The sequence below is a fragment of the Dendropsophus ebraccatus genome, chromosome 8, assembly GCF_027789765.1.
Source record: "Dendropsophus ebraccatus isolate aDenEbr1 chromosome 8, aDenEbr1.pat, whole genome shotgun sequence".
NCBI lineage: Eukaryota > Metazoa > Chordata > Amphibia > Anura > Hylidae > Dendropsophus > Dendropsophus ebraccatus.
In genome coordinates this window covers 6,884,931-6,897,702 of record NC_091461.1, presented here as the reverse complement: position 1 = coordinate 6,897,702, position 12,772 = coordinate 6,884,931, and the positions used below count along the sequence as shown (strand labels likewise).

The following is a 12,772-nucleotide window of genomic DNA, read 5'->3' as shown; positions in this document are numbered from 1 at the left end:
GTGAGGACAAGAGGAGCTGTTTATGAAAGCAACCATGTTTATCAAAGCCTGGATATCCCCTTTAATAAATAACCCCTTTTAGCCTGTGTTCACACTGCGTTTTTGCAGTCCGTTTAATGTATATGTTTTATGGAAAAAAACGGATGCAGTTGCCCGTCATCCGTTTGGATCCGTCTTTCCATTGACTTCCATTATAACAAAAAAAAAAAAAAAAAAAAAAGAAGATTGAAACAGATGTGTTTCTTTTAACGGACACAAAAGTAGTGTTGACTATGTTTTTCTGTCCGTTAAAAGTAACCAATCAAAAACACATACATTGAACGGGTTGCAAAAACGCAGTGTGAACCCAGCCTAAGTAAAACGGACTGCAAAAATGTAGTGTGGACCTAGGGTGATGCAGCATCATGAGAACAGCTAGATACAGGTGTGTGTAATCTGCTGCACCTGCAGAGGGCGGTATATATACTGGGAGGGTGGGGAGAGGTGCAGGATCCTCTGCTGTAAGATGAGGGCTCAGCTGCTTCTGGTAGCTGCCATAGTGGTGGCTGTGAGGGGTGAGTGTCTCTAGAATATAATGATTTTATACCCTGCTGCTGTGAGGGGTGAGTGTCTCTAGAATATAATTATTTTATATACTGTGGCTGTGAGGGGCGAGTGTCTCTATAATATAATTATTTTATACACTGTGGCTGTGAGGGGTGAGTGTCTCTAGAATATAATTTATACACTGCTGCTGTGAGGGGTGAGTGTCTCTAGAATATAATTATTCTGTACACCGTGGCTGTGAAGGGTGAGTGTCTCTATAATATAATTCTATGTACTGCTACTATAACAATGAGCTGACACATCTAGAAGTTTCTCTGGTGAGATGTATTGAGATGGAGCTTTATGACCCCCTCATCCTGGACACAGGTGGAGACCCCATCACCTGCCCCCTCACCTGTTAGGGGTCATGTCCTCTCTAAAGTTTGGTTCACAGTCTTTTGCTTAGTATTCTTAACTATAAAGCAGCATAGAGACCACTATAATCCTTGAAGTTCTGCCTGTCCCATTGATTCCACCATCCACCCAAAGACCTGACCTGTCCAGCATGTTGGTGGATTCAGCATTGGCTCTGGCTGGAGTGGACTTGTTAGGACTCCAGCTCTGTTGCTGTTATTGAAGATAGAAATGAGTGATGAGTGACCCTGCCATATGCTGTATCCATGTTTTCCAGGATTCCCTAGGGCTGCGTCCAACTTCTCTGGGCAGTAGGAGTCAACTACTAAGTGTTTTGGTCCAGACAAATCTGTATGTTTGGCAGGTTCACTCATCACTTGATCTTGTTTGTTCTTCACTGATGCAATCTCTCCATTTTAGCCCATGTGCCCTCAGCTGGAGAAGAGGTCTGCTACGACCATCTGGGATGTTTCACCAAAGCCCCTCCATACTCCGGCACCCCGCAGAGGCCAGTTGATCGGTATCCGTGGCCACCAGAAAAAATCAAGACCCGCTTCCTGCTGTTCACCAGGAAAAACCCTGACTTCTTCCACGTAAGTGTATATGACGCACACTTTCAACGTTACCCTGTATGGTTTTGTTCACACTTGCTATAGTGTGGGAGCTGCGTATCAGAGTTGTAACCTGTGTAAAAGGTCGTATGTTATTTTGTATCTGATCGCGCTCCTCAGTTGTATCGCTATATCCACATTGGTAGTGAAGCGATCTTAGATAACACAGTTGATATGTTCCTATATACAGTCACTCGGAGCTTCTATATACAGTCACTCGGAGCACTATTAGCTGCACCAGATGTGAACTGCAATGTGTTGATAACAGTTGGATCACAATATGTCCTGTTCACATTCACTCACCGGCGTCCTGCAGCTTTAAAACTTTTGTCCCAATGTACCATATATGTAGGTTTTTGGTACATAGAAAGGATGTAGATCCAGAGTAGCTCGTACACACAGAGCGCGCCCCGGCCGGCGGCATTACTCACTGTTGGTGCACGGCTTTCAGGGAAAAAATCCTTCAATGTCCCGTGTGACGTCACGATCTACAGAGTCCACAGAAGGGTCAGAATGCCTGACCCTTCACCAACAGTGAGTAACGCCACCGGCCGGGGCGCGCTCTGTGTACGAACTACTCTGGATCTACATCCTTTCTACGTACCAAAACCCTACATATATGGTACATTGGGACAAAAGTTTTAAAGCTGCAGGATGCCGGTGAGTGAATGTGAACAGGACATATTGTGATCAACTGTTATCATCAACACATTGCAGTTCACAGCTGGTGCAGCTAATAGTGCTCCGAGTGACTGTATATAGGAACATATCAACTTAGTATTATCTAAGACCGCTTCACTACCAATGTGGATATAGCGATACAACTGAGGAGCGCGATCAGATACAAAATAACATAGGCTCTTTTATGTAAGCTCATGTTTATTGGGCCAATGAGGATTGAGGAATGAAGAACCTTCCTGGGCCTAACCTGTGGCGGATTCTCTCCAGTTCCAGCTGTAATGGGGGATGTCATTAAGGTTCCTGGAGCCACCATGCTCTATGGCTGTAGCCCATCCCAGATGCCATATTGTGGAGCCCCTTCCTGCAGGATCATTGGCAGAACTTCTCCATAGTATTAGTGCTGTATGGGGCTCCTTGTCTGGTGCCATAGACTATTTACATGCTGTGTTCTACCTTGATCACTCCTTGTCTGTATAAAACGCCTTATGCTACTTCTAGGAGATCAGTGCTTTAAATGTGTCTACAATCTCATCTACCAAGTTTTGTGCCAAAAAGAAATCCCTCTTTATTATCCACGGGTTCCTGGAGTCTGGGGAGGATAAGTGGCTGGTGGACATGTGCCAGGTGAGTGTGCGGTGCTATAGGTTCAGCCATAATCTGTGATCTCTTGGGTAATTCTTACTATTGACCTCTGTTCCAGACCTTGCTTGAGGTGTCGGACGTGAACTGTTTCAGTGTGGACTGGCAAGGAGGGTCGAAGGCTCGGTACACACAAGCTGTCAACAACGTCAGAGTTGTGGGGGCAGAAATTGCTTATTTTATCACGTATTTATTGGTGAGTGAGATGGGTAGAACATTCCTTCTAATGGTCCTCAATGTTTGGTGTAATGGAATGACCAGAACTGAGTGAGCTTAGTGGTGTGACTTCGTGAGTAAGGTGCCAAAAGAGTAATTTTGTTTTCAGTATGAAGCCACAATCTCTCCTCACAGCATGAGCAGACACCTTACAAGTCAACAAGGTTATGCCACCCATTAGAGTAAGGGGATTGCTAGAAGCCCAACTTGCCTATGGTCCCACTGCATGGAATTATGGGCTTCATTCTCTACAGAAATTTCTCACCGGTTTAAACCTTAACTGTAAACTTGTATTGTAGAACTTATTGCAGTCTTCTCGGTTCACTTGTGCCTATTATCCCCACAGGATCACTTTAAGTACCCCCTGAGTAACATTCACCTGATCGGACACAGTTTAGGAGCTCACGTTGCTGGAGAAGCTGGGAAAAGGCGTCCAGGAATTGCACGAATATCTGGTAAGTTCTGGTTTAGGCCGGGAGGACCTGAGTATTAGAGGGAACTATAGTAAAAAGGCAAATCCTTAATTACGATATGTGCCAACTTGAACTTTTGTGACATGTCTACACTAATTTGGCTGTAAATATGGCTTTTCTTGTAGGCTTGGACCCAGCAGGACCTTTCTTTGAAGATACTCCACCTGAGGTGAGGTTGGACCCCTCCGATGCAGTGCTTGTGGACGTCATTCACACTGATGGATCTCCATTTAGACTTGATGTCGGTGGGTATTTTCAGGAAGCTGGCATGTGGTCCCCAATAAGCTGAAGCCTTGTGAATGGTGGTTGTGGCACATGGTGTCCTGTCCTAGCAGCACTGTTGCCAGCCTGAGGCTTATTATAGTCATGTGCCCCCTCAGGGTTTGCCGGGTTTGGAACGAGGCAGCTGGTCGGTCATCTGGACTTCTTTCCTAATGGAGGGAAACGCATGCCTGGGTGTCCTAGCTTTTATCGTAAGCTTGGGAATCTGGATGAAGTCATAGAAGGTAATGTGACCTCAAGTTGCAGGGTTCATCAAGTCTTGAGGTTTCTAACTTTTGTGATATAAACTCAGGAGTTCAAGAGAAAATCTTCTGCAGTCACCGGAGGAGTGTCACGTTATTCTTACAAAGTATCTTCCGTCCTGATGGGTTTATCAGTTACCCAGGATCCTCTTACAGCGCCTTCCAAAAGGTAAATGTCAAGGCTGAGAAACAGAGGTTTCTAGGGAAGAGAATAACAGTCTAATGGAGAACTGTAACTAAACGTTGTCTTCTCCTTCAGGGGGCTGGATTCCCCTGTTGCAATGGAAGCTGCGCAACAATGGGATACTATGCCGACACTTAATCCAAGAATCTGAAAGTCAAGTGTTCTTCTTGAATACTGGTGACCCTGAGAACCTGTTACGTAAGTGGAGGAGTAAAACATTGGGAGTGTGTGGTGCAAACTTGAGTCTGGATACTAAAGAATTGTCAATGTTTACTTTCACTGCCAACTGGTGCCAATGACCCAAAACTTTGCCTAGCCAAATGAAAGTATTGTCTTATTTGGCTTATACCTAATGGCTTGTAGATAGTGTGGTGGAGACCTCCTCTGTTGATATGGCCGGTCACTTGCCAGATGGTGAGGTGTGACACCAGTTCTATGGTGGTTGGCCGAGATATAGCCAGGCCCAGAGATGAAGTCGTGATGCTAGTGCCGGTTGGGCACACGGGTATGATGGCACACCTGCTTTGTTTTAGAGGGCCGGTTATACCTTGTTCCCCTGTGGTAAGTGACCTATTGGGCTGTTGTGGGGTCTCTTGGGTTGTGGGTGGAGTGATGATTCACCCGGACTATTGGCACTGCCACCCACAGAAAGGCGAGATGATGCAAGAAATGTTCGTGAGCTTTGTTGGTGTGGAGCAAGGAATTGGTCTCAATCATATCCGATTTACTTGTAGAATACTGGTATACAGCAAGTCATAAAAATTTGCCCTGAAATGATACCTCACACTTAAAAAGTTAGGATCCAGAGCTGTAGTGAGCGGATAGGGAGTAGTACAGTCAAGTGGACTGAGTTGCATGCTGAGAGTAGAGAGGAGGATGTGAGTCCCAACCAATTAGTACTGTGCTCTGCTGGGATGTTGGAGGATGATGTAGAAGAATAAAGAGAATACTTGTGCCTGTGTTTGACTCTTGGGTCTTTGCACCACCTATTGCCCTACCAGTGTCGGGGGACCCGTCCTAGTGGGTGACACAAGCCCAGACTTTGTTACTGGGGATATTTGGAATGCTGAGGGTTCCCTACTGTGCTGCCAGATAGTGCTAAGTTACTAGAAGCTTATGAACTCTATCTGGATCAGTACCGAGCCTCTGTTTTGTGGATACTGTCCTTCACTGTGAATCTCCTTGTCCTCGGTGTAGGTTGGGATGATCTGACTTGTCTTCTCTAGTGAAGGGTTTAACACTGCATAGTCCTGAGTGGAGTTACTTAAGAAAAGGTTAGCTTCATGTGCCGGAGTCTGCTTCGAGGCTGCAGACAGACTGGGGACCTGGTGGAGTGCCAGAGCCCAATTAGACGACTATAGAGGGTTTTGGCTTTTGTCACTTTCACAATAGCCCTTTCAGTTCTGCAGCTGTGCAATAACTAAGTGAATATACTTACAATAGCAACATCTTGTGGCGAAACTTTATCACTACTACATCACCACTTACAAAAGTACAGTCTTTTGTGAGGTTTGTAACAACAGCAACAACCGTGGTGGGACACCACATGAGCGCAACTTGAGCATGTTCTAGTCCAGTGCTTCTCAATTCTAGTCCTCAGGCCTCACAAACGGGTCATGTTTTGAGGATATCCCTTACAAAGGACACCTGTGATAATACCTGATGCACTGAGTATAATATCACTTGTGAAATACTAAGGAAATCCTCAAAACATGACCTGTTGGTGAGGCCTGTGGACTGGAATTGAGAAGCACTGTTCTAGTCAAAGTCCAATCAGTCAGCATTTGAATCCTGCTTTCTCCACTGGAGCAGGCAGAGTCCTGCCTGGAAAACAGGGACACGGCCTATGACCTAGGCTCTAGTCCCTAGGGTTGCTCTAGCCATCGGCAATCAATCGTCAGACTATCACACTGAGTTGTGCTCCTCTTCATTGGCTTTCAGTTATTAGTTATACTGTAACTATGGTCCTAAAACCCTAGAATGAGAAGGATTCACCACTAGGGCCTTGGTTCTGTAACAATTGTCCTGTGTCCACAGGCTGGAGGTACCGGGTGATGGTAAATCTCACTGGAACCACCTTCTTTATGGGATCGTTCAGTGTGTCTCTGTGCGGGAAGGAGGACTGTTCTCCTCAGTATGTCATACGCAGGTTGGTTACCCTTCCTCATGAATGGACTGGGCAGATGGTGGAGTCTATAATGTGATTCTCTGGTTGTTTCAGTGGATTTATTAACAGTGGGAAAACTTATTCCTCCTTCATTGATGTGGATATGGACATCTACCCGATTGTTCAAGTGGTTTTTATCTGGCATAATGAGGCCACCAAGATCCTCCATCCAACACTGGGCGTCACAGCCATGGCCGTTCAGTATGGACCCAGTGGTGGAAAGTAAGTATCTTTGTCTTTAATCATAAACATTTCTCTCTTCTGACCCTTACGTACCCCAATAGATTAAGGATTTTTAACCAAAAGTTGGCATTGCCACAAACTATGTCCTGTATATGGACTCCTGTTCTCCCTGGGTCTGTGGGTTGTGCATTTGATGGCCCTAAGCCATGGAGATGAGTGCTCCTATTGTGGACTGCAGCTGAAACTTGGTGTATTAAGCCAGGGCTTAGACTACTAGACTCTCTACAGAATAATTGGTTCATCTAGCCTACTAGCCTACTATGTGTGGCTCCTCTTCCCCCAGTAAGATGAAGATATCAAACACTTCTCAAACATTGACTTAATGGCCGTTATCCTTTATTTCAGATCCTACTTCTGTGGTAAGAGCGTGCTGGAAGAAGGAATCCCTCAACCCCTCGAACCTTGTTCCTTGTAATATGAACAGCAAAATAAAATCAAGATAAACCGCAACTTTGTGTCTTCTAGTTTATCCTACAAATGCCGAGCTCTTACGACTTGACACTTAACCAGGTTGAGTCCATACAGGGATATTGGTTTAGGCCTCTGACCTTGGTAAGATCACTTGTCTATGAATGGTTCCACACTAAGGCTCCATTCACACAGCAAAACTGGCAGAATTCCAGCAGCCTCCCTGTCATACTGACAATTTATGGGAGGCACGTGTGCCTCCACGCTGAAGAATGGACATGTCCATTCTTCAGTGTGGTGAGGAGGCACATGAGCCTCCCATAGACTGTAATAACAGGGAGGCTGGTGGGATTCTGCAGTGGCGAATTTGGGTGCAGAATTCCACCAGTTTTGGTTCGTGCGAACAGAGCCTCAGACCACAAAGTAGTATAGCTGGACTTGATGGCCGAGTACTCTTGTACCTAATGGGGACCCTCCCAACATGTTCTGTAATCTTCTGTAAATGGTCATCTAGCCATGAGTTTTCTTGCAGCACCACCACATGGGAAGGGGCACACATTTTGAGGGAGCCAGAAAATGGAGGCAGTCTATTATAGTTTGAAGAAGCATTTTCTGTCTAGAGCTAGGGAAGCTTGTATAATGTTGCCACCAGCCCCTTGTCTGTTCCTGAGATGGCTTAAAGGGAACAATCAATAGCCACCTGTTGGCTTCATTGCTTGTTCTTACTTGTCTTCTATCGCATAAAATTCTAATAAAAATTAAAGGAACAAATCGGCCCCTTGGTTTGATTCTCTGGAGCAGGTCTGGACTGGGACTGAAAATTCGCCCTGGCATTTCAGAGCACACAGGCCCACTTGCCGCGCGGTGATAAGTATGGGATGATGTGAGTACAGCACGGCTACATGTTGTATCATCACGGCCATGACTGGAATTACAGATTATACAGTAAATGGGGTCAGAAGCTTCTGGCTCTGTACTGTGTAGCTGAGCTGCAGTTACAGGTTGTCACCACTACAGAGTGTACAGAGACAGAAGCTTCCGGCCTCGTTCACCATGCGAAGTTTAACACCAGCACCGCATGCTGACTATTAGCACTGCAGCTACTGAATAACATCCACTGTACACAGATCCCTATCAATCATAGTCATATAGAGGTGGACGCAGCCCTACACAGGCTCTGTACTCCATATACATTACAGTGCAGTTATATCAGGTGACTCACAGGGGACATCTTCTCTGATCAATTTTTTTTCATTTTCTTCTCAATCTGCCCTGGGCCATTAGAACTTCTGAGCCACAGAATCTGCCAGACATGTTTAGGCTCCTCACTCCGGCACCATCATCTCTATACACACTGCACATCTGTAGTGTCCTCTTTACACCTTCATTTACTGGGTAGGCTTAATCTATGGCCCTCCTCTGTAGCCCCTCCTTATAGATGCCTGCGCCCCCCCCCCCCATGTATTCTGTATTCTCACCAGTCTGACACAGTGCTCCCTGCTGCCACCTCTGTCCAGAGCAGGATAGGTTTTCTATGGGGATTTGCTGCTGCTCTGGACAGTTCCTGACATGGGTAAAGCTGGCAGCAGATAGCACTGTTAGACAGGAAAGAATACACCACTTCCTGCAGGACATACAGCAGCTGGTAAGTACTGGAAGATGAGTAATTTACAAATCAAATTTTCTGACACTGGTGGGGGGAAAAAAAAGCTTTCAAATCAACCAGAGTACCCTCTTAGATGCTTGTAATGTGGCAATGTAGTGTCCCACCACGGGTGTTGCTATTAGTTACACACAAGTACAGGCTTTTATGAATAGGTGTAAGTGGTGATGTAGTAGTGTTATGTTAAAGTTTTGCCACAAGATGTTGCTATTACAAGTATGTGTATACAGTGTTGCATGGCTGTAGTATTGGAAGGGTTATTGTTTGGTCCACAGATCCATGTGACAAACAATCAGTACACTCTTCTGCCGTCCTCTCATTTCTCTTTACCTCTCACCCATGCACTCCTCCCCCCACTCACAGCACACCTTACAGGGGCTTTGGATAGGAAGTCACATGGATAGAGGAAGTGTAGTGTTTTGTTGGTAGACTCTGTAGATACAGGATGCAACTTAGTTTCTACTCAAGTAACTCCATTCAACACTCTGACTTTTCCTCTCTAGTGAAGGGTTTAACAGTGCAGAGATCATCTCAACCCATGCTGTGGACAAGGAGAGACACAGTGCAGGACAGTATCCACAAGGCAAGAAACAGAGCCGGATAGAGCAGAGTTGCTAGAAGCCTATGAACTCTATCTCGCAGTGTGGGTGTAAGCAGGGTAAGCATTCCGCTTATCCCAAGTAACAAGGTCTGGGGCTTGTGTCACCCACTAGGACGGGTCCCCTGACACTTGTAGGGCAATAGACCAAAAGAGTTAAAACACAGGCACAAGTATTCTCTCTTCTCTCAGGTATTCTTCTATTTCTACCTCCGACATCCTTGCAGAGCACAGTACTACTTGGGTTGGGATTCTCACAACATCCTCCTCTCTGCTCTTCTGATTCTTCTATATACCTCTAAGCACACAACCAAGTTGGCACAGCTGTACCACTCTCTATACTCACCACAGATCTGGATCCTAAACGATTAAGTGTTTTCAAGCTGTATGATCTGCTGCATGCAAGTATCTTCAGAGTAAACCAGATTTTATTCATGATGAAGAGACTCTGTGATTCCATGTCAAGCACCAACACAGCAAACCCACACTCCTTGGGTCATCTCTCCTTTCTGTGGGTGACAGTCCCAGTAGTCCGGATGGGTCACTATTCCACTCCGGACCACCGTGATAAGTACCCAAGGGACCCCCTCACAGCCTGGCAGGACACTGACCACAGGGGAACAAGGTATAACCGGCCCCTAATTGGCGCCAAGTCGGCCATTTAAAGCCTAAACGTCTTTGCAGCCAGTGCTGACTGTTGGTGCTTCCACATACAGCTACAGAATTGGTCAACTGCTTATCTCCTACTTGAGAGTAAGTTTCTGGGGATGGATTGAGTTACTTGCTACATGATTTTAATGCACCTTTTCTTGGTAGATGTCTTCAATAGAGGGTTCAGGAGAATCGGTTCCTGTGAGGAAAACAACTATGAAAAAGAAACATCTCACATGTGCCCAGTGTGGTGAGTGGTGCGCTGCACCACCAAATATTTTATGTTAAGTTACAGTGATGCTCAAGTCCTTTTTGTATTCAGAAAATCCCCTTCCTGAAGATTGGGAATACATTAAAGGACAACTCCGGCGGGACCCCCAAAAAAAAAAAAAACACAGACACACACAGACACCATACTCACCATCCCTCCGGTGACGATCGCCACTCCATTCGCCCGCCGTCCGCCTCACCGTCACCTGCCTCCGCCGTCCAGCGATGTCTCCTTCTTCCGGGTCCATGAGAGAGAAAAGGCTGCCAGCGCGCTTGCGCACCGGCAGCCTTTTCATTGGCTGGAGCGCATCACATGGCTTCCAGCAAGCTCAGCCAATCAGGGCTGAGCAAGCTGGAAGCCATGTGATGCGCTCCAGCCAATGAAAAGGCTGCTGGTGCGCATGTGCACCAGCAGCCTTTTCTCTCCCATTCACTCTCAATGAAGACGCCGAGAAGGAAGAAGACCCGGACCGCCCCCAGCTCTGACATCACCCGACACCAGAGAAGAGGACCGTGACGACCGTAATAGGTAATGTATATATTCTTTAACTTCCGGGGTGGGGGGTCGGGGGTCGGAAAGTGGGGGAAGGGGGCCAGACCGGGTATTTAACCACATTACAAAGTTATATAACTTTGTAATGTGTGTTAAATAAGCCAAAAAAATTTTTCGCCGGAGTTGTCCTTTAAGTGTTTTGATTGCCGGTCTGCACCTGCTGAAAATGCTGAACCTTCCATCCACGATGTGGTGGTTTGGGTTAAGGATTACATGGAAAAGTCCGTCACTGGTGAGCACATATCTGCTTATACCTTCCCCTCCTGTAGATGGGAAACTTGAATCTCACTTTCCTTATCCTTTAGGCCTAAACCAGGCATTCACTGACCTTAAGGAATCTCTTCGCCAACCAGTGGTCGTAGCCAGGAAGAGGTCGAGAAGAGAAGATTCTCCCATGCAGGAATCCCCACCTGGGAATGACTACAAGGTTAAGGATGAAGTATATGCCACTTCCCCAGATGAGAAGAGGATCTGGAGTCTGTTAGGTGCTATTTCCCAACAGAGAAAATGGCCAAACTACGGAGAGCAGTCAGGATACAAAATCAGCCAGAAGATGACGATGAAGGACCTTCTACCTCTAGAGGGCGCAGAGGGTTTGAGGTCGATGATTCTGTACTAGACATGATGAGAGTAGAATGGCAGAAGCCTGAAAAGGCGGCTGTACTCTCTAGAAGGTTCAAAACCTTGTACCCTCTAGTAGAAGAAAGATCTAAAGACTGGGTGCCAGCTCCCAAGGTTGATGTAGCGGTGGCAAAATTATCAAAGAGGACCCTTGTCACTGCTGATGATGGCTCCAGCTTAAAGGATCCGATGGATCGAAGACTGGAAGTATCTCTGAAAAGAGCATACTCGGCGGCTGCAGCGCAAGAGGCAGTCTCTATTTCAGCTCTGGAGGTCAGCAGAGCCCTAAGAAAATGGCTTATGAAGGTGCAGGAGGAAATAGAAACAGGAGTGGGAAGAGATGACATCCTAACTAGATTCAAACAAGTTAACATGGGTATTGATTACCTATGTGATGCCTCATCTCAGCAATGCCTAAGACTTGCTGCGAGATCAATGTCCCTATCAACCGCAAACCGTAGGGCGTTATGAGACCCTGGACTGGTGACTGCTCGTCCAAATATTTTCTGTGCAACCTGGAATACACTCCAGGGCGTTTATTTGGCACAGAATTGGATCAGCTCATGCTTGATCTCTCGGATAAAAAGGGCAAGTCACTTCCCCAGAATCAGAAACCCTTTTGTAGATTTCGGAGGGAGAGAACCCCGCAAAGGGTGCGTCAATATCGCTACTCCTCCAGAGGCAGAGGAGCTTATGCCAATAGAAGAGGTAACACACGTCAGCAAGCTAAAGGAAACGTTAAAAAGGCAGATTTCTGACGGTGGATGCCTACCGGTAGGAGGCCGCTTAACCAGTTTGCCAGTGCATGGGAGTCTGCAATAAAAGATCCCTGGGTTGTAAGTTTGGTTCGGGAGGGTTACTCCCTTTCTCTGGATCCACTACCCCCAGAGAGGTATTTAATTTCTCACAGGCTGGGACCCTCAGAAAGCAAGATTTTAGAGGAGGAAATCCAGCTCTTAATTTTGAAACACGCTCTGGAGGAGGTTCCTCCAGAGGAGTGGGGGAAAGGTGTGTATTCCCCAGTTTTCTTAGTTCCCAAACCCTCCGGGAAATGGAGGATAATTATCGACTTACGGTTTCTCAACAAGTACATCATAAAGAAAAAGTTCCGCATGGATACCATAAGGTCAGTCCAGTTTCTTCTCCAGAAGGACGAATATCTAGCATCCCTCGACCTTCAAGATGCGTATTTCCACATACCAATCTGGGAACTACACAGGAAATATTTGCGGATCGCAGTGTATGTCGGAGGTCATCTGAGACACCTTCAGTTCAAAGTGTTACCTTTTGGCATAAGCACAGCTCCGTTTGTGTTCATCAAAGTGGTGTCC

The 12,772-nt window shown here is 46.2% G+C and overlaps 1 protein-coding gene across 1 annotated transcript; it reads left to right on the top strand.

Moving 5' to 3' along the window:
- Positions 1-505: 505 nt before the first annotated feature.
- LOC138799952 (pancreatic lipase-related protein 2-like) lies at positions 506-11,439 on the top strand. The gene is made up of 15 exons (XM_069981757.1): positions 506-554; positions 1,375-1,532; positions 2,730-2,855; positions 2,932-3,066; positions 3,433-3,541; positions 3,685-3,804; positions 3,940-4,065; positions 4,134-4,252; positions 4,801-4,828; positions 6,305-6,416; positions 6,489-6,656; positions 7,023-7,036; positions 9,252-9,331; positions 10,163-10,247; positions 11,126-11,439. Exons 1-15 carry the CDS (start codon positions 506-508, stop codon positions 11,437-11,439), a joined length of 1,743 nt encoding a protein of 580 aa, XP_069837858.1.
- The last annotated feature ends 1,333 nt before the right edge of the window (positions 11,440-12,772 follow it).